General features: G+C 39.7%; 2 protein-coding genes across 3 annotated transcripts in view; one reads left to right on the top strand and one right to left on the bottom strand.

The window, feature by feature from the left end:
• Positions 1-22844, top strand: part of Slco1b3 (solute carrier organic anion transporter family member 1B3) — a 1042880-nt gene that overhangs the window by 575633 nt on the left and 444403 nt on the right. The gene's annotated exons all lie outside the window — the stretch shown is intronic.
• LOC142855848 (solute carrier organic anion transporter family member 1A5) overlaps positions 1-22844 on the bottom strand; it is an 83468-nt gene that overhangs the window by 8901 nt on the left and 51723 nt on the right. For both annotated transcript variants that reach the window (XM_075982372.1, XM_075982373.1), the window contains exons 6-12: positions 20655-20761; positions 17124-17270; positions 13227-13325; positions 11922-12143; positions 3503-3667; positions 2203-2398; positions 696-861 (exon numbers count right to left, since the gene is read on the bottom strand). In XM_075982372.1, the coding sequence (XP_075838487.1) occupies positions 696-861; positions 2203-2398; positions 3503-3667; positions 11922-12143; positions 13227-13325; positions 17124-17270; positions 20655-20761 (1102 nt within the window). The remainder of the gene's footprint in view (positions 1-695; positions 862-2202; positions 2399-3502; positions 3668-11921; positions 12144-13226; positions 13326-17123; positions 17271-20654; positions 20762-22844) is intronic.

The raw sequence follows: 22844 nt of genomic DNA, 5'->3' as shown, positions 1-22844 counted from the left end.
TCAAAGCCAGAGAGAGCCTGGCTCAAAAGCACAAAGTGAATGGGCTCCAAATGCACATGCACCTGCACACACACACACACACACACACACACACACACACACACACACAACTGCAATCAATAAATGAATGAAAGAATCTCATGATATGGAAAGACGTATTTTCTGCCTGCCTCAGCCACCTAATTAGCTTGTGACTGACATGGGCTTCATGAGACCCTATCACAAAAGGCCAGATTTTGTCCAGAGTATTTTAAAGTTTTAATTTTTATATTTATATGTATGCTTCTTTATCTGTATGTATTAAAGCAGGTGCATGTGATGCGTGAGGAAAGGAAAAGAGAGTGTCAGATTGCCAGGAGTTGGGAGTTCGGAGCTGCCCCAGATGGGAACCAAACAGGTCCACTGAATGAGCAGCAAGTGTTCTTAACAGCTAAGCCTATCCAAGGTATTTTAACTCCAATCATTTGAATAATGGTCTCGATTGCCTAAAAAAAACATTCTCAGACTCTGTCAAGGTTTTACATAATATCTAGGAATCGTAAGGTCAGGTATGAAGGAAATTTAGTTATTCATAAAAATATATTAATCTAATTTAAGCATAGGCTAGTTTTTGCTTTTCAGCAGATGTAGAATTAAATAGCATATGTTCATATACCACACAAAACATCAGCCCAGAACACGGAAAGAGTGTTTACCATGTTGATTCCCGTTCCAACAGACTTCTCACAGCCTGCAAGGCAGGCTGACATGTACGATAGGCCGTTGTCTCCACACACTGGATCCCACGTTTTATTTAAGCAGCTACACCTTGTGTTGCAGTCAACAAGCACCTTATGACCCTCATACAAAGGCTGCTGAATTCTGAAATGATGTAAGATAATGTTAGGGATACTGAAAAGTGACCCAAGCACTTTATATTCTTCTCTTCTCTCTTTATCTCAGCAAGTACACGCGTGCGCGCACACACACACACACACATACACACACACACAGAGAGAGAGAGAGAAAGAGAGAGAGAGAGAGAGCAGGTACACAGAGACAGAGAGACAGAGACAGAGAGAAACAGAAAGAGAAACATTTCATCTCCCCAGAACAGAAAGAGAAATCAATCACCCGAATATCAATCTTTGGTCTCTGTTCTATGTTTTTGGCACACAAGTTATCTGCTCCAGTGGCCACATAACTGCTTCTCAGTTGCTTCAGAAACAAACATTAAGTGCCTACCCTATAGGAAAGTACTGTGCTGTTGGAGCTAAAAACGAATATGTAATCTCTCATTGCTCTGCATGATGGGAAGTATTGAAAGAGCACTGGCTTGAACAAAATCTGCAATATAAACACTGTGTTCACCCCCAAAGCAGAGTGGTTGGAGTAACCAGACTTGCTTCTCTGGGATATACAGTGTCCAGCACTTACACTCGGATTGAAAGAGGATAATGTGGAAGTCTAGAGGCTGAATCTAAATCCTGTCACTCAAACACAGTGTAGAATCAGCATGACTGGAGATGGAGTCAAGAGAGACAATTCTACTTTGGTGTTGTTAAAGCCATTTTCTGTAAACTCCCTAATTTCCTCTGAGTTTTAATTTCTACATGTATAAAGTGAAAAAGACAGTCCTGTCTTTTAAAAACGATTCAAAGAAGATAATATAATTACTAACAATGTTATAATACAAAATCTAAGATTACAGAGTATACAAGAGATAACTATACCAGTGACATATATATATATATATATATATATATATATATATATATATATATATATATTCATTAATTGACATACTGTGTATTAGACTCAATAGTACTAAATTTGAGCCCATTGTAGAAACCTGTGAAGGCATGCTGCCCTGAAAAGTCAACTTTTAAAACTATCTGTTGATGGGAGTTTAAAATATCGATAATTTATGCTACTAAGCTCTTGGTTATTTTTCTTTATTACACTTTAAAGCAGACTACACTATCACCATGGTGACCATGTATATGCATATAGAATCATAAACTGACTCACTGGTGGTCCCCAGACCTCTTTAATAGACTTGCAACTTATGTGGACCAATATAGGAATTATGAGTGGAAGAAAAATACAAGAAAGCCTAGACCACTGCTTACAGTAATAAACTGATCTTGTCATACACAATCCTTGATGAAAATGGACTAGCCATTGTAAAAATATGGTGATCTTCATTAGGAAGATACATACCCTTCATAAGAGGTGGTTAAGCCGGCAACTGGGAAATTATCACAGGCCATCATGAAGTTAAAGAAAGATAGAAGGTACTCAGTCAGGGATAGGCAGAACGCTATGTAGGCAGCTTTCTTGACAGTAATCTTGAACTTCTTCATAATCAAGCCACCAATTAAATATCCGACACATATTGGAGGTAAATTATAAAGACCTATAGACACGAGTAAAATAGTATTTTTAAAAGACAGCATAAAAATAAATGTTATCAATCTGCCTAACACATCTTACTTAAGAAACTATTTAGCTATAATATTCAGTGATCCTAACCCCTACAGGCTTATATATTAAATCAAAGGAGATTTTCAAATGTCCCATAATGTCACTTTAAAAGAGACTATTGCCATTTATTAAATCATTGCAGCAGATTGTATATATATATAAGTATCACACACATGTATATGATAAAAGATATTTCATGTATTTCTTTCCACTCTGTCTTGGGAGTTTGACTCAGCCCAGGGTGATTTAGCGGGTGACTGATAAGTCCCTGATTACCAAGTGCAGAGCATTTCATGCATTGTTGGCGGTGTCCATTATTCTTCCTCTCTAATGTTCCTTCCCCAAATAAAAAATCAAAGGAACAAAAGAAAAGAGAGGAGGAAATCCCAGGTAGGTTGCATTCATACAACATCATACCCAAAACTTGGAAGAATTTAGAGCATTGTTTGCAGTCATGTACCACTACATTTAATTTTATCCATCTGAAGGTAAGGACTGGGATTTGGATTTCCACAGAATTCTGGATACCATCAGTCCATGATCAACAGTTATCAGGAGAAAAAAAAAAACAGGAAAATCCCAAGTTGGGTAGGAACCCTGGTTTAGGGGAGTGTGGCTGCACAGAATCCACAAACCACCATGGGATCAAGTGGTTAAATTAGTAATAATGTGGAAGGCAAGAATTGACGTCCAGAAGCAAAATCTGGGAGTAATACACAGAATCCTGAGAGCTAATTCTGTATTCCTCTTTGAATTAACATATTGTCTCTTGAAAATTGAATGATATGAGCATCCCCCAAGTTTTCCCTAACAATGATGATTTCCATTCTGATTGGAGAGAGAAGAGAGAGGATATTTCTGGCCTCTTCCTTTCCCTATCCTTTCTTAATTTGCCTGGAGACTAGAGAGAAGACATTTGCAAGAATAACCTAACAGATTTCTATTTCGTTGTAGCTTCCTAGTTGCATTATCTGACTGCTTATCATGTCCTTGTGGGAGGGAGATGTGCTGCTGAAGAAATCATGAGACTTCATACCTATGAGAAAGACTATCTCTGCAGTTGATTTTCCATATTGCTGTTCCAGGTATTTAGGCATGAAGGTAAATGAATTGATAAATGCGTTGAACTGGAGCACACTTATAAGGATGAAAAGCATGTAAATTGGATTGCAGGAGAGGCTCTTCATGAATGGCAAGAAATCTGAAACAAGAGAGTGTCAAGACCATCAAGGTAACTTTGCTTTGAATGTTGTATCCAGTGTTCTCCTAAAATCATCTCACAAATTCTGTGCTGTATCACAAAGGCATTTGATAAATCTTTATCCCTTGGGTCTAAAGTTCTATATCAATTTTTAAGTTGCTTCTGGAAGTTAGTAACACAACTGGCTATGCAAGAATCAGAAAACTATAAGAAAATGGAATCATATCTATGGTCACACTCTTTCATTTCCTTTTCTTTCTTTTCCCTCTATTAATACCCTACGTTCACTATTGAATGACAAGTCTTTTCTCTCGATTCTACAAGGGACTATCATTGATGACATTTGAGGTCAAAGACTGATACTATCAATCCTTTGTGCAAGAACAGATAAGCTCAAAAACCTAGGAAGGCTCCTAATCATGCTCTGGCTTTCCCAACCTCAGCATTCCTGCTGGACTTCACAACAGGATATGCATTAGAACTACCTGGTGATATCTTCAAACATCCCAATACAAGAGTCTCACTGTATGGAACGTATAACTCAGTGTATGTCAAACACCATCCAACTTGCTTACCTAGAACTCCTCCCTGTTTATAAAGCTGAGAGTCAAGTTCATAGCCTGTCTCTAGTAAATGGACTGGATCTGATCAAAGATAATGAGCTTCACACTTAACAGTCTCTTTCCTTTTCCTATCTTCATGTTTCCTGTGTTGATTTTCTAATTTTATACTATTCTTTATAAATCACCTAAAATTTTAGAAAGTGAAGTATTAAAAAAGAATGACTTAGAAGTAGAATCAGAGCAGTTTAATAAAAAAGTAAACCCTAGTGGCAAAATCATCTTTATGAATGAGAGGGTTATAATCAGAATTCCCAGGAGCTTTTGGAGTCTCTCATGTTTGTTGATATCTTCAACCTACTAATGGCATCTCCACAATTCATATTGATTGTCTACATTATGCCAACTTCTTTCCCAGTTTTAAAAATTAGGTTGGCCGGGCTGATCATGCAATTGTGCATAATAATCAATATTAGTTGTTTTAGGAGAAACATTAAATGAGCATGATTCTCAGAATTTTCAAATCTCTGAATTGGCTCCCAGTGCCCCACCCAAGCCCATCCCCAACGTCCACCACCCTCCCTTGACTTCACCACGCTTCAGCCACCAACTGGGCAAAGACTCTCTTCTCTACCAGACACCATTCCAGCTGACAGAAGTCCAGTCCCCAACTCAGGCAGAGACACCCCCATCTCAACCACAGGTCACACTGACCAGAAGACAAGAGAGTAAACTGAAACCAAGCAATAAAACACCCATTCAACAGAGAACTTCAAAATCATCACTTAGACCCACAATTACCCAAACCTAGATGCCCAGCTGTCAGTATAAGACATAAGAAAAAACAGCCAAGGAAATATATCACCAGAGGCCAGCTATCCTAATACAGCAAGCCTCAAATATTTCAATGTAGCAGAAGCTCAGAAAAATGATGTTAAAAGCAAATTTATGAAGATGATTGAGGTCCTTAGGGGAAATAAATCCCTTAAGAAAATCAAGAAAAGAAAAAGAAAAGAAAATCAAAATTTAAAGGAAATGAGTAAGTCCCTTAAGGAAAGCCGGGAGTGGAGGAAAGAGTTAAAGAAAATGACCCAAGGTGGAAATAGAAACAATAAAGAAAACACAAACAGAGGGAGTTCTTGAAGTGAAAAATATAGGTAAGTGCTGTGGTCTGCAGGATTATGCAGTGAAATTTCGGCTGACACTTTAGAAGGCCAGCCCACCAGAAATATGCATTCTGATGGAGATAAGCTCGGACACAAGGCCTTGAGAATACAGCCTTTAGAATAGCAGCTGTTCTTGCTGTTGATCCCGTGTGAAGCCATAGCACTCCCCTCTACAATGGGACCATTCCAAAACCTCACCCCACTGAGACAGTGTGCCTGTTCTAATGGGAGCTTACCAAATGCAGCTGGACTGGGACTGAATGAGCATGCGGTCAAACCGGACTCTCTGAATGTGGCTGACAAGGGGGGCTGACTGAGAAGCCAAAGATAAGGGCACTGGGACTTGTTTCTACTGCTTGTACTGGCTTTTTGGGACCCTAGTCTATTTGGATGCAAAGCTTCCTATGCCTGGATGGAGGGGGGAGGGCCTTGGACTTCCCACAGGGCAGGGTTCCCTGCCCTCTCTTAAGGAGGGAGGGGGAGGGAAGAGGGGGAGTGGGGGAGTGGGAGGGGAATGGGAGGAGGGAAGGAAGTGTAAATTTTTGAATGGAAAAAAATAGTTAGAAATAAAACTATCATTTGATCCAGCTGTTCCACAAAAATAAAAACCTCAGTAGTGAATTAATCAATTATTAGGCACAATTTCTCCCATGTTTCTTGTGTATTGGGTGATTTTTCCTCACACTGTGGGACCCTGGTGTGAACGTAAGCCACACAGTCATCTCCTTTGTTCTCATAGTCAAATCTCTGTTCCATTTCCTGATATAAACTTAGAATCCAGCTCCCCACAATCATCTTTTATGACAGGACATTTGGGCAAGAGAAAAGTCTTTTAAAAAGATCATAATGGAACCTTCACATATAGGCCTTAGGATGAAATTATGGCATGTCTGGGTCTGCTGATTTCTAGCCGTAACAGATAAGAGCCAAATGTCCTGGATTCATCCTCAACTGATATAAGGAAGTACAACCCCGTTAACCCCACTCTGACCTTAAAAGGCTATTAACTCTATGCTTACTTTCACTTTGGTTTATTGATACAAGATTTTAGTTTAGGAAATTGTTTGTGTTTTAACCCTGAGAGATAACAGGAAAAAAGTTGTTGATCACTTGACCCACTCCAGAAAAAGTTAATCCTTTTCACACAGGTGCCCTGGGAACAAAATCATCCAATTGGCAGGGGCAGCTGGAAAGTGTCAGGGTCTGGATTTTGTGCTATATAACCATAGATCCCCTTTTGTTCTAACTACTTAGGACAAAAGATGTAATTCTTAGTCTAAGAATTTTATTTTGCCAGCTAATATTTGGCAAAAATGCTAACGTGGATCGGGTGCCACACTTCTATTCCTGAAGTTTACACCAGTTGCCATGGCTACCCTGATGCTGTTCCCACAGCTACTGTTCTGCAGAGCTGAGAGAAAACTGGGAGACAACATCACTGCATTTTCCCCTGTTTTACATTTATTGATTACAAACTTCTAGCTTAATTAGTCACACTTAGGAATGTAGTGTAGCTCACAAGCTCTCCTTTTCCCTTCTTAATATTTGAAGCTCATAATTGACCCTTTTACCTCTTAGACTCTCTGGGGCATTTTACAAGGTATGGCTCCCTAGAGCCATAAACTGACAGTTGCTGCTTTGTGCAGCTCTTTTCTGCTTTATGACCACGAAAAATTCAAGCCTTATAACCTTGATATTGCCAGAGAATTGCTGATTGTGTGTGTATATAATCTGGAAATTTTGCAGAATGGCAGAACAATAAAGAAGCTAATTCAGAAAAGCACATGAGAGAGAGTTTGCCCTCAGGTAAAGTCCTTTTATGTGTTGTTGCATCCATTCTGAGCCTGAAGAGAGTTTTGGGGCTGGATCCCAAGGTTCTTGTTAGGTAAGTAAACAGGAACTACAGATGCAAGCATCACCAATGGAACACAAGAGATGGAAGAGAGAATCTCAGGTGTTGGAAATATGATAGAAAAAATAGATACATTGGTTAAAGAGCATAGTAATTCTTAAAAAAAAAAAAATCCCTGACACAAAACATCCAGGAAGTCTGGAATACTATGAAAGGACAAAACCTAAGAATAATGGGAATGGAAAAAGAAGAATCCCAGATCAAAGGCTCAGAAAATATTTTTAACAGAATCATAGAAGAAAATTTACCTAACCTGAAAAAGGAAATGTGTAAAAGAACTTTACAGAACACCAAATAAGTTGGACCAGAAAAGAAAGTTGCCTCACCACGTAATAATCAAAACATTAAACATACAGAACAAGGAAAGAATGTTAAAAGCTGAAAGGATAAAAGAGCAAGTAAAGTAAAGGCAGACTTATTAGAATTATACCTTACATTTCAAGAGAAACTCCAAAAGCCAGAAGGGTTAGAGAGATGTATTGTAGACTCAGAGACAACAGATTCCAGCCAAGACTATTTTACTCAGCAAAAGTTTAAATCACCATAGAAGGAGAAAACAAAATGGAGTCAAATTTAAACAATATTTATACACAAATCCAGCTCTGCAGAAGGTACTAGAAGGAAAACTCCAACCCAAGAAGATTAACTACACCCATGAAAGCACAGGAAATAAATCACCTCACCCAAGCAAAACCAAAAGAAGGGAAACACACGCATACCATGACCACCACCATCATCAACAACCTAATGGTCATTTGTCTTTGATATCTCTCAATATCAACAGACTCAACCCCTCAATAAAAAACACAGACTAACAGAATGATCCACCCTCTGTTGTATGCAAGAAACATAACTCAACATCAAAGATAGATACTACCTTAGTAAAGGGCTGGGAAAGATTTTTCAAGCAAATAAACCTAAGAAACAAGCTGGTATAGCCATTAAAATATCTAGAAAAACAGGCTTCAAAGCAAAGTTAATCAAGATAGATGGGAAATGACACTTTATACTCCTCCAAAGGAAAAATCCACCAATATGATCTTTCAATTCTCAACATCTATGCCCTAAATGCAAGGGCAACCAATATTTGTAAAAAGAAACACTACTAAAGTTAAAATTACACATTGGCTATCACACATTGATATTGGGAGACTTCAATACCCTATTCTAACCAAAAGAGAGGTCATTCAGACAAGAGATAAACAGAGACATACTGGCACTTAAAGATATTTATGAACCAAATAAATGTAATAGATACCTACAGAACATTTCACCCAAACAAATAATAAAGCTTCTCAGCACTTCATAGAATTTTCTCTAAAGTTGATCCCATATTCAGTCACCAAGGAAGTCTCAACAGATACAAGAAAGTAACTCCAGCTTCCATATAAAACCACCATGGATTAAAGCTGGATTTCAACAACAACAGAAATAAGAGAAATCCTATAAACTCATGGAAACTGAACAACTCTCTACTGAATGACTACTTGCTGGGCCAAGGCAGAAAAAAAAAAAGAAATTAAAGGCTTCCTTGAGTCAATGAAAATGAGCGTACAACATACCCCAAACTTACGGGACACAATGGAAGTAGTAGTAAGAGGAAATTATATAGCATTAAGTGGCTGCAAAAAGAAATGGGCGAAATCTCATACTAGTAACTTAACAGTACACACAAAAGCTCTAAAAACAGAAGCAGGTTTATTCATAACAGACAAAAACTACAAATAGCCTAGATGTCTCTCAACCAAAGAATAGGTAAAAAAGATGCAGAACACTTACGCATTGGAATACTACTCACCTATTTGAAAAAATGACATCATGAAATTTGAAGGAAAATGCATGGAACTAGAAAAAAATCATCCTGAGTGAGGTAATCCAGACTTAGGAAGACAAGCATGGCATGTAGTCACTTACAAGTAGATATTAGCTGTTAAATCAATTATAATAATGCTACAATCCACAGATGCAGAAAGGCTAAGTAACAAGGGACTCTAGTGGGGATTAGTGGACCTCTGTGGGAAGGGAAAATAGAATCAGTTTTGCAAGTAGACTGGGGTGTGTTGGTGGAGGCTGCTTGTTCATTCCCAGCTACCCTGATCTGAAATAATTGCACAAAAACTGTTATTTGCAATACTGTTTGGCCAATGCTTAAGCATATTTCTAGCTAGCTCTTACATCTTAAATTAACCCATTTCTATTATTTTATACTTTACCATGACGAGGTTCCAGTATGTCTGTCTCCTGTGGCAGCTACATGGCTTCTTTTTATTTAGATAGAAAAGGGGAGGAGATGTGGAATTCCCCTCTGTATGCTATGATTATGTTTTATTGCCATTGGATAATAAAAAAACTGATTTCGGCCAATTATTTAGAATATAGACAGTCTGGGAAAGATAGAGAGAGAGAGTCGGCAGAGTCAGGGAGAAGCGATGTAGCCACCACAGGAGACAGACGCCAGATGCCAATAGACCACAACCAACATGGTGATACACAGATTAATAGAAATGGGTTAAGTTAAGATGTAAGAGCTATCTAGAAATATGCATAAGCTTCTGTTAGGTTATTTTGGATCTGGGCAGCTAGAAATAGACAAGCATCCATCGACTACAAGGGTGAGTGGTAATAAGAACAGGAGGGGTCGGGTGAGAGGTGGTGATAGAGGGAGAGCACATGGGAGAAATGACTGGAATTGGATGCCATTTGGTTGGGTAATGTGGAAACAGAGTCCATTAGAAATGTTCAGAATTATAGAAGGTGATTCTAGTGAAGACTCCTAGTAGAGGACGATTCAGAGTATGAACCAGGTACCCTCTATAAACAGGCAAGACTTCCAGAGGTGGAACTCACACAACCCAGCCACAGATCCTTCACCTTTCATCTATCCCACCTGAACGATGGGTTAAGACACTGGAACAGTACCTTTTAGAATCACCACCCAATGACTAATCTAATTTGAGATCCACATCACTCGTGGGAGCCTGTGCTCAATACAGCCTGGATGAATAGGAATAGGAAGCTGGATGCCTAAAGATTTATGATAGAAAAAATATCAGCAAAATAATTGCTAATGTTATTCTTAGATACTCATAAATCTGTGCCTAGTCAAATCATCATCAAAGAGGCTTCCCACCATCAGCTGATGGGGGCAAACACAAAGCTCCCAAATGGAAGTCTCCATTGGGTCCTTCCCTTGGAGCTTGGGGAAGCTCGCTGAAGAGGGAGAGAAAGAAATGTAAGAGTCAAAACGGCCAAGGACACCAGGAAAGCACAGCCCACAGGTTTCAGTTAAGTAGGGCTCATGGGAGCTCACAGTGATGGAAGCAGCAATCACAGAGCGTGCATGGATCTGCACTAGATCATCTGCATATATGTTATGGCTGTTCACTTGGTATTTTTGTGTGGCTCCTAACTGTGGGAGTTCATGTGTCTATGATTCTTTTGTCTGCTCTCATGAATTGTTTCCTCCTGGGTTGTCTCGGGTAGCCTGGATGTGTGGGTTTGTTTCTAGTCTCACTGTATCTTGTTATGCCATGTTTAGTGGCTATCCCAGGGAGGCCCGATTTTTTTTTCTGAAGGGAAACAGAGAACTTCTGGGAGAAGGGGGCACTGAAGGAAGGGAGGAAGGGAAAAGTGTGGTCAGGATATACAGAAGATAAAAACTTAAATTAGTTATGTTGATCTGGCAGACCACACAGTGGCACAAAAATAATCAGTATTAGTGCTCTCAGGAGAATCATTAATATGATCAAGATTCTGAGAATGTTCAAGGCTCTGAACTGGATGCCAGTGACTGGCTCTTCAGCTGTGGTCCATAGAGCTTATGGCAAATGTGCAGTTGTTCATTGCCCATTATAACATCAAATATGTTATAAGTAATGAAGGAAATAGCAATATTGACAATAAAAGTACTCCCCACAGTAGTCTGCACCAGAACAGCCCAGAAACCCAAGAATATAATGTAATTAACCTCCTGCACTAACCCAGCTCTCTTGAGAATACTATACACACAGCTGGGAAATTAGTGCCAAGGTTCAGGAATGGGCAGTGTTGACCACTCAACTTCTCACAGATGCACCACTGCTCTGCACCAGAGGTTAATAACATTCCTGCTTGTTTTACAGCAGTCTGCTCCTTAGGGAACAGTTCTCCTGTAAACTATCACACACCTTCAAATACAGAAGATCATGCTACCTCTCAGGATTTCTCCTCCAGCCTTAACTTCAAAGATGCTCACAGCTAAGCTGTCATTTTTCTTATCAAACTACACTGTTACCATAGATATTTCTCTCACATTATGTTTAGGCTGAATTTCTGGTTATTCATGTCTTTTAACTGGAACTAACATTTTGTGTAAAATGGGCTTTTCAAAACAGAAGGGGAAATTGTATTTGCTCAATTGAGTGTCCAGATTGATGAATTTTCCATAAAGTCTAATCTAAGGTGTGCTGTTTACAAATTATGTGATTTGTTTCCAAGCAATAACTTGGGAAGAAGTTTAAGGCGTCTGAGTAGGGAACCTTAGTGACAAACCATCTTAACTCAGCACAGAAGACACATACTCCACCACCTGCAGACCCATCTAAACCAAATACAGGGGTTAAGTTTTTCCTGTTTGCCTTTAGTGATTCCACGTTTTTCCTCCTTGGCTTTTTCTTGGTGTTTCTCTTCTTTGTCGCTTTTAGTCACATCTGCATTATCCTCTAATCCTTCCTTTGGGAGTGTTTTGGGAAAAAAGAAAAAGGGAATGCTGGTCAGGATATTCACTCCTGCACAGATCAAAAAGCCGACCCACCAAGCACCGACCCAGCGTGTATCAGTGGGAGTTATGGTCAGGTCATCTGTGGAAAAATACAAATATTTTGTTAGCTTGCATCATTCCTTCCTGGGTAAACTGTAGAAAATTATTAAAATCATAATCCATCTAAACACAAAATTTTATATCATGTTAAACCCATCACACCTTAGTTATTCCTCTTATTTGGGCCTTGAGCTTGTCATTATCTGCCTCTGCTTCCTAAATGCTGGGATTACAAGCATCTGCTACCCCCTGGGCTAATTCAGACCTATAGAAATAGTGTCTGAGGTTGATCAATTAAGTGAAGTTGAAATTAAGTAAGAAGAAAAAGTTCTGAATTGCTACATGGCATAATAGCTAAAACTTTACTTAAAAAAATAGAAAAAATATGTGAAGCATATTTAAGATATCAGCATTAACTTGATATATTCATATCTCAAAACATCACAGTGGGTGAAGAAGTTGGACTGGAGAAACAGTTCAGTGGCTAAGAGTTATTGCTGCTCTTGCAGAGGTCCTGAGTTCTATTCCTACCACCCACATGGGGACTCACTACTGCCTGTAACTCTGATTTCAGGTCATCTGAAGCCCTCTTCTGACCTCAGCAGGCACCCTCACACATTGCATACAAACACACAGTCATACACACACACACACACACACACACACACACACACACATAGTCATTACTGCTTGTAGCTCTGATAAAACATCACACTGTATTCAGTTCCTTTATGGTTTGTGAGTGCTTTAAAATATTAACTAATTTTTATTTAGCAGTGTAGGTGTATATTTTCCAGCAGTAAATGAGTACTTCTGTCTGTCTTGTAAAACTTTACAAACTGGTGCTTGTCACATAGCAGATCTGTTTTGTTAACTACAGTGACTGCTTCATTGAGAAAAACCTATGTAAGTAAATCTGAGACCAAACATACGGCTGCAGGCTGGTGGGAGAATGGTGAACTTTTGTTCAGAAGGTGACATTTTATCCTTACCACATTTCTCTTAGGTCTGCAAGTAGTGATAATTTCTCTAACTGAAGATCAAAGGAGGCAGTGTGTAGCAATCTGGAACATTCTTTTGCATTCTAGCAAATGGACTGTATAAATAAAATGTATTGTGTTACCTATATTCACAGACCCAGTGTCTACATAAAGTTTTGCACAGAAGGATCCCAACATAAGTCCAATCAAAGGGCCGATGATCATTCCTGTTTCTAAAATCCCTGGAAGTAAACAAAGACAGGAAGTTACATGACCACACTTAAATTTGCTTACACACACACAAAAAAAAAGCCTTAAGATTGAATTGTTTCTAATATTAGATTTCTTTTCCTTCCTTTGCACAGTTGGATAGCAAATCCAATAGTCTAAGCAAATGTTCTACATGTGAGCTACATTCTCCCACTACCTCAAATACTTTTATATTAAACATATAAAAATTAATTTTGGTCTATATCTTATACTTACATAGTTGTTACATGCACATATCTGTGCTGCATGTACATGTACTGGTTTCTATAATATTAGGAAAGAAGTTCCCATTGTTTCAATATAGAATGTTTCCCAGAAGCTCATGTGTGGCAGACTTGTTTCACAGAGGGCACCACTGAATTCTAATGGGACCCTACCGAGGCAGGGCATGGATTTGGGTCTTCAGGTCATCCGAAGTACAACCATCACCCCTATCCCTGCCAGAACCCATTGACTGAAGAGCTACACTTCAGGATCCCTATCACAGATTTTAAGAGTCTTCTTCAATGGCTTCCTCTTTAGACTGTTGCTCTTCTTTTGGGGGAGGGGTAGTTCTAGGGAAAAGAGATTGTCACAGAAGTCTTCTGTGTCTCTCATTCTCAACTGTGAGTCTGCAGCCATCAACACCAATGAAAAAGAAGCTTTCTTACCCTGTATAGTCTGTGGCAGCATGGATTGTGGTGATGTTTTGTTTGTGCTTTAACAAATAAAGCTTGCCTGAAGATCAGAGTAGAATTAGCCACATTAGTTAGCCATAGAGGCCTGGCAGTGATGGCACACACCCTTAATCACAGCACTTGGGAGGCAAAGGCAGGTGGATCTCTGTGAATTCAAGGCTACCCTGGGTTATACAAGATTGATCCAGTCTAAAAGAGAAAGAGATTCAAGCGGTTGTGGCTCACACCTTTAATCCCAGTGCTTGGGAGTCATATGTCTTTAATCCCGGCACTAGGGACTAGAGACAGAGGAATATGGCTCAGCAGAGAGACAAATATAAAGCAAGAGAAGATAGGAACTCAAGGCATTCAGTCTGGGAATTTGTAGAAACAAGATACCCCATTTTGTTTGAGGATTTCATAGAGGTAGTGCCTGGCTGTTCTGCTTCTCTGAGCTTTCAACTTTCACTCCTTAATATCTGACTCAGGTTTTTTTTATTACTGTTAAGACCAATTAGAGTTCACACAACAGTGGATCATCAGCTTCTATATAGTTTACCATGGTAGCACAGATCACAATCATAAACAACATAGCTCTCAGAAGAAGCATGGAACACAGACACCATCATGACCCTCAGTGGCAGCACAGGCCACAGACAGCAATATGACCAGAGGTAACATGAGCCAAGGACACCAACATGACTTCAGTAGGTAACACAGACCACAAACATCAACATGGCTAATAGCAGAAGCACAGACAATGGACATCACATGGCCTTGGACAGCAACATGGATCACAGACACCATCATGCAGCCTCCTGCAGCAACAAGGCCCATCGATATCCACATGGCCTTTAGTGGTAATGCAGGCCACAGGCATCCACAGGGACCCTGGCTACAGGAAAAACATGGAAAACATCGTAGCCCTTGGTGGCAGGAGGGACCATAGACATCAACATGGCCACAGGTGGCAGGAGGGACCATAGACATCAACATGACCTCCATGGGCAGCTTGGAACCTGAAGGTCTTTTAGGGAGTCCCAATCCAGAAGAAGAACCATTCTCCATCTTTGACATCCTGTCAATGTTCAGAGTCTGGGAGATCATACAGCTGGGCAGCATGTTGGGGGATATTACTTAGGAGATGCGTAAGGTTTCTATGATAACTTCAAGTAGTAATATCAAGAAAATGAACGTGGATATTTGTCAAAACTATTAAGATCCCTGTATAGGCTGAGAGGCTAAAAGGAAGGAAACTGTATCATTAACTTCATAGAGAAGCAGGATGCAAAGCCCCAAGTAGTAAAAGAGAACAGAAGGAAAATAAAAAATCACTTGGTGAACATGGCTGAGAAGACATGATTAAAGCCATGTTTGGTGAAGCTTAAACTGAAAGACTATCTATGAGAATACAACAAGAGAAAAACACTGCAAAGCCAGGCAGATGGCTGAAGGATGTCCTTCAGTATATGTGTTGCTTTTATGAATAAAACTTTTCAGATTTGCCAGTGGCTTAGCAGAGTAAAACCAGGTGAAAAATCCAAACAGAAATATATAGAGAGAGTAGGCAGAGTCAAGCAAACATCAGCCAACCACCAAGTAAACAAGACATACAGAAAATGAGGTAATGCCACAGCCATGTGGCTTTCCATAGACTAATAGAAATGGGTTAATTTAAGATGTAAGAGCTAGCTAGAAATATGCCTGAGCCGCTAACCAAACAGTATTGTAATTAATATAGTTTTGTGTGACTATTCAGGTCTGAGTGGCCAGGAAACAAAACCACAGTCTCTGTTTACAGACGGCAAAGGCCCTTGTGCATTAAACCTGGCCCAAAGATTCCAGTTCAGTCCCCAGGCCAACTACTAAAAGCTGTCTTCTGATCACCATAATTTAATACAAATTGACATGACATGCATACTTATGGGAAAAGAGGGAGAGAGAGAGAGAGAGAGAGAGAGAGAGAGAGAGAGAGAGAGAAAGAGAGAGAGAGAGAGAGACAATAGTGGCATTTTAATCAATTGTATTTTAATAAATAAATCTTGCTTGAAGATTTAAGAGGAAAACAACACGTTGGTCAGTTTTACAGATTAGGCAGTGGTAACATACACCTTTAATCCCAGTAGCCCTAGTTGGTTATAGAAACTGGGCAGTTTATCCCTTTAATTCCAGTGGTCCAAACCTTTAATTCCAGCCTTAGAGAGGATTATAAAATGAGAGGAGCCAGCTCTCAGTCTCTGTCTCATTCTGCGATTCCTGGAGGCAGGAACACCATTTTGGACTGAGGTCGAGATAAAAGCCAGTGATTGACTGCTTTGCTTTTGGGGTCTTCAGGCTGAAACCCAATTTTAGTCTCTGAGTTTTTATTAATCATGTATCAGAGAGAGAGAGAGTTAAAAATGCAAAACTATATTTTAAAATACTACAGACAGAAAATGGCCAATACTGAAGTCATAATAACTTATAGATGAAATAATGAGAACCTAAGAGCAAAGGAATAGATAAAAAATTATTGGATTTATGGAAGACTTTCCAGGAAATATTGGTGAATCTCTAGTGGTTTAAAGGTAGTGCAGCAGCATCACAGGAGTATCGGGTCCGCAGAATCAGATGGATCTCCAATAGTGAGAAGTAACTTGATGAAGTAGTTTGTCTAGAGCTATCATTTAATTCTCCCATTGAACAATCTTATGAACTCTGCTCATGGTTCTGGAAACCACAAGGCATTCAGATCAATGATTGATCTCTACCCTCTCAGAACAGTTAATTTTCAAACTTACTGTGGCAGTTTAAAAGAAAATGGCTCCCAAAGGGAGTAGCACTATTAGAAAGTGTGGCCTTGTTGGAGTCAGTATGGTCTTGTTAGATGAAGTGTGTCACTGTGGAGGTGAGCTTTGAGGTCTCATATACACTTAAGATGCCCAGCAGGACAGTCTACTTCCCTGCATATCAACATGATATCAACATATATGAGCTCCTTTGCCAGCACCGTGTCTGCCCGCACAGCAACATGATGATGATGGACTAAACCTCTGAAAATGTTTTTCTTTTAAAAGAGTTGTCATGTTCTTGGTGTCCCATCACAGCAATAGAAATCCTAACTAAGACACTTACCAATGTATAAAGGGGAGTTTTCAGATTTGGCAAAATCTTCAATGTAAGAAATACCCAAGGGCATGATGGGAGTTTCACCAATTCCACGGATAATATTTCCCACCACTACATATATCCACATTAATGATTTAATTTCCTTCACACACTCTGCATGAAAAAAAGATAAAATTAGCGAATATTTTGACAGTCAAGTGTTATTGACAATTAATTCAAAAATTTCTGTAAGCCTTTCTCAGGTGACAAGCCCAGGTGACCAGTCAGTGACTTGCCTTACTTACTATGCTGTCTGAATCTGTAAGTCACCCCTACTACTTACTTTGGAAGAATAAGTGCTATGCTGGAAACATTTCCCACTTGGGTGAAAAGATGACTCTACAGATAAATACCTCTTCCCAATTCCATGTTTAGTGACAACACGTTGGTTGTGGGAATTTACACTAAAGAAATAGGAAAAGAGAAAGAATTGGGACTTTTCTTCACATCAGGGACTCAGTTTTCCACAAATCAATGGACCCAGTAGGTTCATGTGTGCACTGCCTCATTTCTCCACAGCTTTGAGGAAGGAAAACAAAGCATGCATGTGCATATGTCTCTGACAATTGTTGCTGTACTGTCAAAACACAGAGAAGACTGATGGAAGTTGAATTACATTGTAGAAACTAAATATTTTAACTGAGTATTAATCATATTTTGAGAGTTTTTTTTTATCTTTTGCTATCAATCCAATACTCCAATGAATCGAGTAGCAGATAACTAGTAGAATAACTCAAACTAGGCCAACTGGACTTGAAAGGCAAAAGGAGAAATCTTTGAAGGTTTGCACACACCTTCCAAGTTTGTTCTAAGCTAAATAAACTTCCACTCCCTAGGGAAGCTTGGCATTGTGTTTTCAGGGACGTGAAGGACAATGTACTCTGAGCTGCGGATAGGTCAGGGGCTGACCCATAAATGTCTTAAACACAACAGGGTCATGAGGTCTAATTCTTACTTATGTCTGATTAAAGTAAAATCAGCTTTCATTTCTATGTATTCAGATTCTTATCTTTGATAAGCATGATGATTTCTATCTACAGATCACAAGGAGACTCTCGACCCTTTTCTAAGGCAGAAGTGAAAACATCAGACACTGGAAGACTCAAGTACTTTCTTGGTGCTCTGTACATGAGGAGATTTTTAACTTATCCACCAATATGCAAGGAGCACAAGGGGTGGATTTCCAAAGGTCAGTTCAGGAAGTGAGAACAAGCTAGCATGGAGGTCATTGCTTCATGGTGTTTGCTTAGGTTTCTGTGGCTCAGAGCTTTAGAGATGGCTACTCTTTGACTCTCTTATTTTTTTTTCTACAGACTCTCTGAGAACAGTGACAATCTAAACATTGTAGACTGCTGAAAATTCTGTGGAATGGATCTAGCTTAAAATGGAGAATTTCTGGCCTGAGGTGATCATGCTGACACAGTCCCAGACTGAATGTTGAGAAGATGTGTTGGGTCCTTTGGCATGTGTGACTTTAAAAATAATTTTTAAAGGTTTATGTAAATGTGTGTACAGACGTTTATGATCATATGTGCACCTTCTGTGTGTAGGTATCCAAGAGGGCTAGAAGAGGTCACCCAATTCTCCAGAATTGAATTGACAGGGATTGTATAAAACTGATGTTAGTGCTGGGAACCAATCAGGCTCTCTGTAAGAATGGTGTGGTACTCTGAACTGAAATATCCCCAAAAGGCTGTGGTATGAAACATTTAGTCTCCGGTTGGTGATGGTATTTGGGGAACGTGGAGGAAAAATGTTACTGAAGATGAGTTTCAAGAGATTAAAGCCTCACCCTCTATCCCAGTTTGCATTCTCTGCCTTGTGCTTATAGTTGAGGTGAGAGCTTCTAATTTCTTGCTCCTGCTGTCATTCTCCCTGCCATGATTGATTCTCATCCCACTAGAACAGTGGTTCTCAACCTGTGGCTCATGACTCCTTTGCGGGTACAAGGACCCTTTTATAGAAGTCAGCTTAAACCATCTAAAAACATAGATAAACGCTATAATTTAAAACATTTGAAAAATTAAAGTTATGAAGTAGCAATGAAAATAATTTATAGCTGGGGTCCATAACAACACGAGGAATAGTACTAAAGAGTCCCAGCATTAGTAGGGGTGAGAACCACTGCGCTATAACCATAATCATCAATAAATTCTTCCTTGTATAAGTTCCCTTGGTCATGGTGCTCCATCAAAAACAAAGAAAAGCAACAAGGACATACAGTGAGTACTTATCCACAACATCTGACTCTGTCTCGGAGGCATATACAAAGACAGGTCACTATGGCTGACATAACCATCAATGGACTAATCTGCTGATGGAGTCATGAGACTGGCGCTATTGGGAAGTAATGAAAGGTAAGAGGTGACCCTAATGAGAGAAAGCTGTTCATTGGGGTGACATGTCCACAGAGACTATCTCCCACCACTTCCTGCATTTTGTTTCCTGTTTCCCCCTTACACCAGGAAATGAAGAAGAGCATCAGCCAACACTCATGTCCATAAACATGGGGCAGGGTGATCATGGGCTGAAGCGTAAAACAGTGAGTGAAAACAAACCTTTCCTCCTTTGAGATGTCTGAGATTTTGATCACAGTGATGGGAAAGTTACTAACACAGTATATGAAGGGCAGGAGCCAGGGCCACAGTGCATGAGCCCATAGAAAGTAAGGGAACCACTGTGTGGTTGAAATGCAATATCTGTGTTAAAGAGGGAAAAGGAGACTGAAGGAAAAACTCCCAGGAATTCTGAGCTGTGACATAGACACCTGCTTTCCAATGGCATATCTGACGCACAGCAATGACTGGAGGAAGCTTTTTTCTGGTTACATTTCCTATTTGCATCACTGTGATGGCTTGATTTTGTCAATATTACACAAACTAGACATACCTGAGAAGAAGGAATCTCAGTTGGAGAACTGACTTTATCAGACTGGCCTGTGGAAATGTTTATGAGACATTTCCTTCTTTGATAATTGATGAAATATGGCAAACAGTACTGTGGGCAGTACCAGGCGTGGGAAGATTGGCCTAGGCTGTATAAGAGACATATCTGAGCAAACCAGTATACAAGACTCATTGGGGCTCTTTGCTTTGCGCTCTCTCTCTCTCTCTCTCTCTCTCTCTCTCTCTCTCTCTCTCTCTCCAAGTTCCTGCCTTTGCTTCAATCACGGTGGGCTACAGTTTGTAAGGTACACAAACTCCTTTTAGTCCATGTTTTATTACAACAACAGAAAACCAAACTAGACCCATCATAGAGATCAAATCTTGTGTCTAAATACCACTTTAAAAAGCAGGGGAGTCTTAATAAGTATATTCAAACTCAGGAGGCAGAGTGTTCTGTGTTATTATAGACAACTCCCTTCCCTGAAGAGAGAAATATGGTTTGTTCACTTGTCTTAGGTGCCTACTAAATCCAGTGTCACATTCAAAGGCCTTCATAAAAATGTGTTCTGTGACCCTGTCCCTGAGCAGAAATCAATAGGAAGCACCAGTCCACCTGCTGGATCATGAGTTGGCATTAAGGTCTGACTTCTGTTTCCTGAACACAAGAAGCTGTTTGAGGACAAGTTGCTTGAAGATGAAATCGTTGTTTCATATTCATATCTGTGTGGACACAGGAAACATTCACCATGAGGACTTGAAGGCAATTATAGTATCTGCAGATCACTGACTCCTGCTTCCCTGAAAACACAGCATCCAGAGCCTGCAATCATTCTGACCATCATGAATCCCATTGCAGGGCCAGAGAGACAACTCAGCAGGTAAAGAACTTGATGTACAGCTTGATGACCTGAGCTCAGTCTTGGAAATCACATAAAGGTGGAGGGAGAGGAGTGACTCCATGAAGTGATCCTCTGATCTCTACATGTGAACACCTGAACCCACCATGCAAATGTAAACACATGTACACATACAGAGAGACACACAGATACACAGAGGCAACATGCATGCATACAAAAATACACGTACACACGTGCATACAGAAATAAAGAGAGAAAGGAAGGAAGAAACAAACAAAGAAAGAAAGAGATCTGTATCACTGGGGTGGACAGGTAACTCTAGGTTTAAACTGTATGACTGAATAAACTGACTGTGGTGAGCTATGCCTGTTATCCTAGCACTTGAGAGGAGACTCAGAAGCTTGAGGCTCATCTATTCAGTTAGTTAGTAACCAGCCTGGTTTCTTGTCTCAATAAAAAGGAAAAAAAAAGAAGAAAGAAAGAAAGAGAGAGAGAGAGAGAGAGAGAGAGAGAGAGAGAGAGAGAGAGAAAGAAAGAAAGAAAGAAAGAAAGAAAGAAAGAAAGATTTAAAACAACTAATGTGGGATTCCCCTCTGTATTCTGTGATTACCACTGATTAATTAAAAAAAAATGCTTTGTGCCTATAGCAGGGCAGAACAGAGCTAGGTGGGGAAAACTAAACTAATTGCTGGGAGAAAGAAGATGGAGACAGGAGACACCATGTAGCCATGCCAGAGACAGATGCCAGACAGAATCTTGTCAGTAAGCCAGAGCCACGTGGCGGTACACAGACTAATAGAAATGGGTTGAATTAAGATGTAATAGCTAACCAATAAGAGGCTGGAGCTAATAGGCCAAGCAGCGGTTAAACTGATATAGTTTCTGAGTGATTATTTCTGGTCTGGGCAACCAGGAACAAGCAAGCAGCCTCCTACTACAAGCAACCACCTGAATGAAGAAAAGTAAGTAATCAATATCAGAAAAAGAACTTGACTTATTTATAGTCTACTGTGTGAATGCTCTGCATGTATACCTGCTTGCCAGAAGAGGGCATCAGATCCTATCATAGATGGATGTGAGCCACCCAGTGATTCCTGAGGATTGACCTCTGGAAGAGCAGCCAGTGCTCTTAGGGGTCTCTCCAGCCCCCTCTGTGATTTCTAAATGACTGTTTCCTAGAAATCAGTGGGGAGAGATAAAGAACAAAAGCAAGGAAGAGAAAGAGACTCACTAAAGTAAAATTGAGAAGATAAAAGCTTTAGAGAGACACAAAAGAACACAACAAATCAAGACAGCTGCTCTGTGTTCTCTGAGCTGTGGTCTCCCCTTCTTTTCTGAGAATACAAACATCATCTTCCAATGTGTTCATTATCTCCAACAGAAGAAAAAATTTCCATGTCATAATAAGACATGGCAGAATCCATCCCCTGACAGTGCAGTGTCATGGACCAAAAGTGCTAATAATCTTTGGTTATTTAACTTGCTAAAATCACCAAGGATCAGCTTGTCCTAGAAAAACATGGCAGAGTGCATCAGTAGAGGAGAATGTGTCCATCTAAGGCTCTCCATTGTAGGTTTGCTGGATTTATTTCTAGGTGTTTTTAAAAAAGAGACAACCAGAGGGAACCGTGGGCTGCTGAATTCTGCATGAATAGAAAACTATACATGCCAAAATGCTAATTTCTATGCTGCATACTATAGCACAGGAATCAGAATCACTTTCCCTTAGAACAACTGCCTGAATGTACCCACAGAGTTGGCCAGTGAAGTGTAGACAAAGCCATATGTCTTTCTATTCATGATTCCATGAGGACAGGTCAGTTTCAAAGAATACCTTTGAGAGAAGGTGGAAAACACAGTAATAGTTGAATATTTCTTGACATTGATTTGAATGGAATAAAAAGTAAAGAAATAATTTTTAAATTCCATCCACTAAACTTTAATTC

This window comes from Microtus pennsylvanicus, chromosome 8, assembly GCF_037038515.1.
Source record: "Microtus pennsylvanicus isolate mMicPen1 chromosome 8, mMicPen1.hap1, whole genome shotgun sequence".
NCBI lineage: Eukaryota > Metazoa > Chordata > Mammalia > Rodentia > Cricetidae > Microtus > Microtus pennsylvanicus.
Note: the sequence above shows the minus strand (reverse complement) of the source record. Positions and strands in the feature narration are given on the sequence as shown.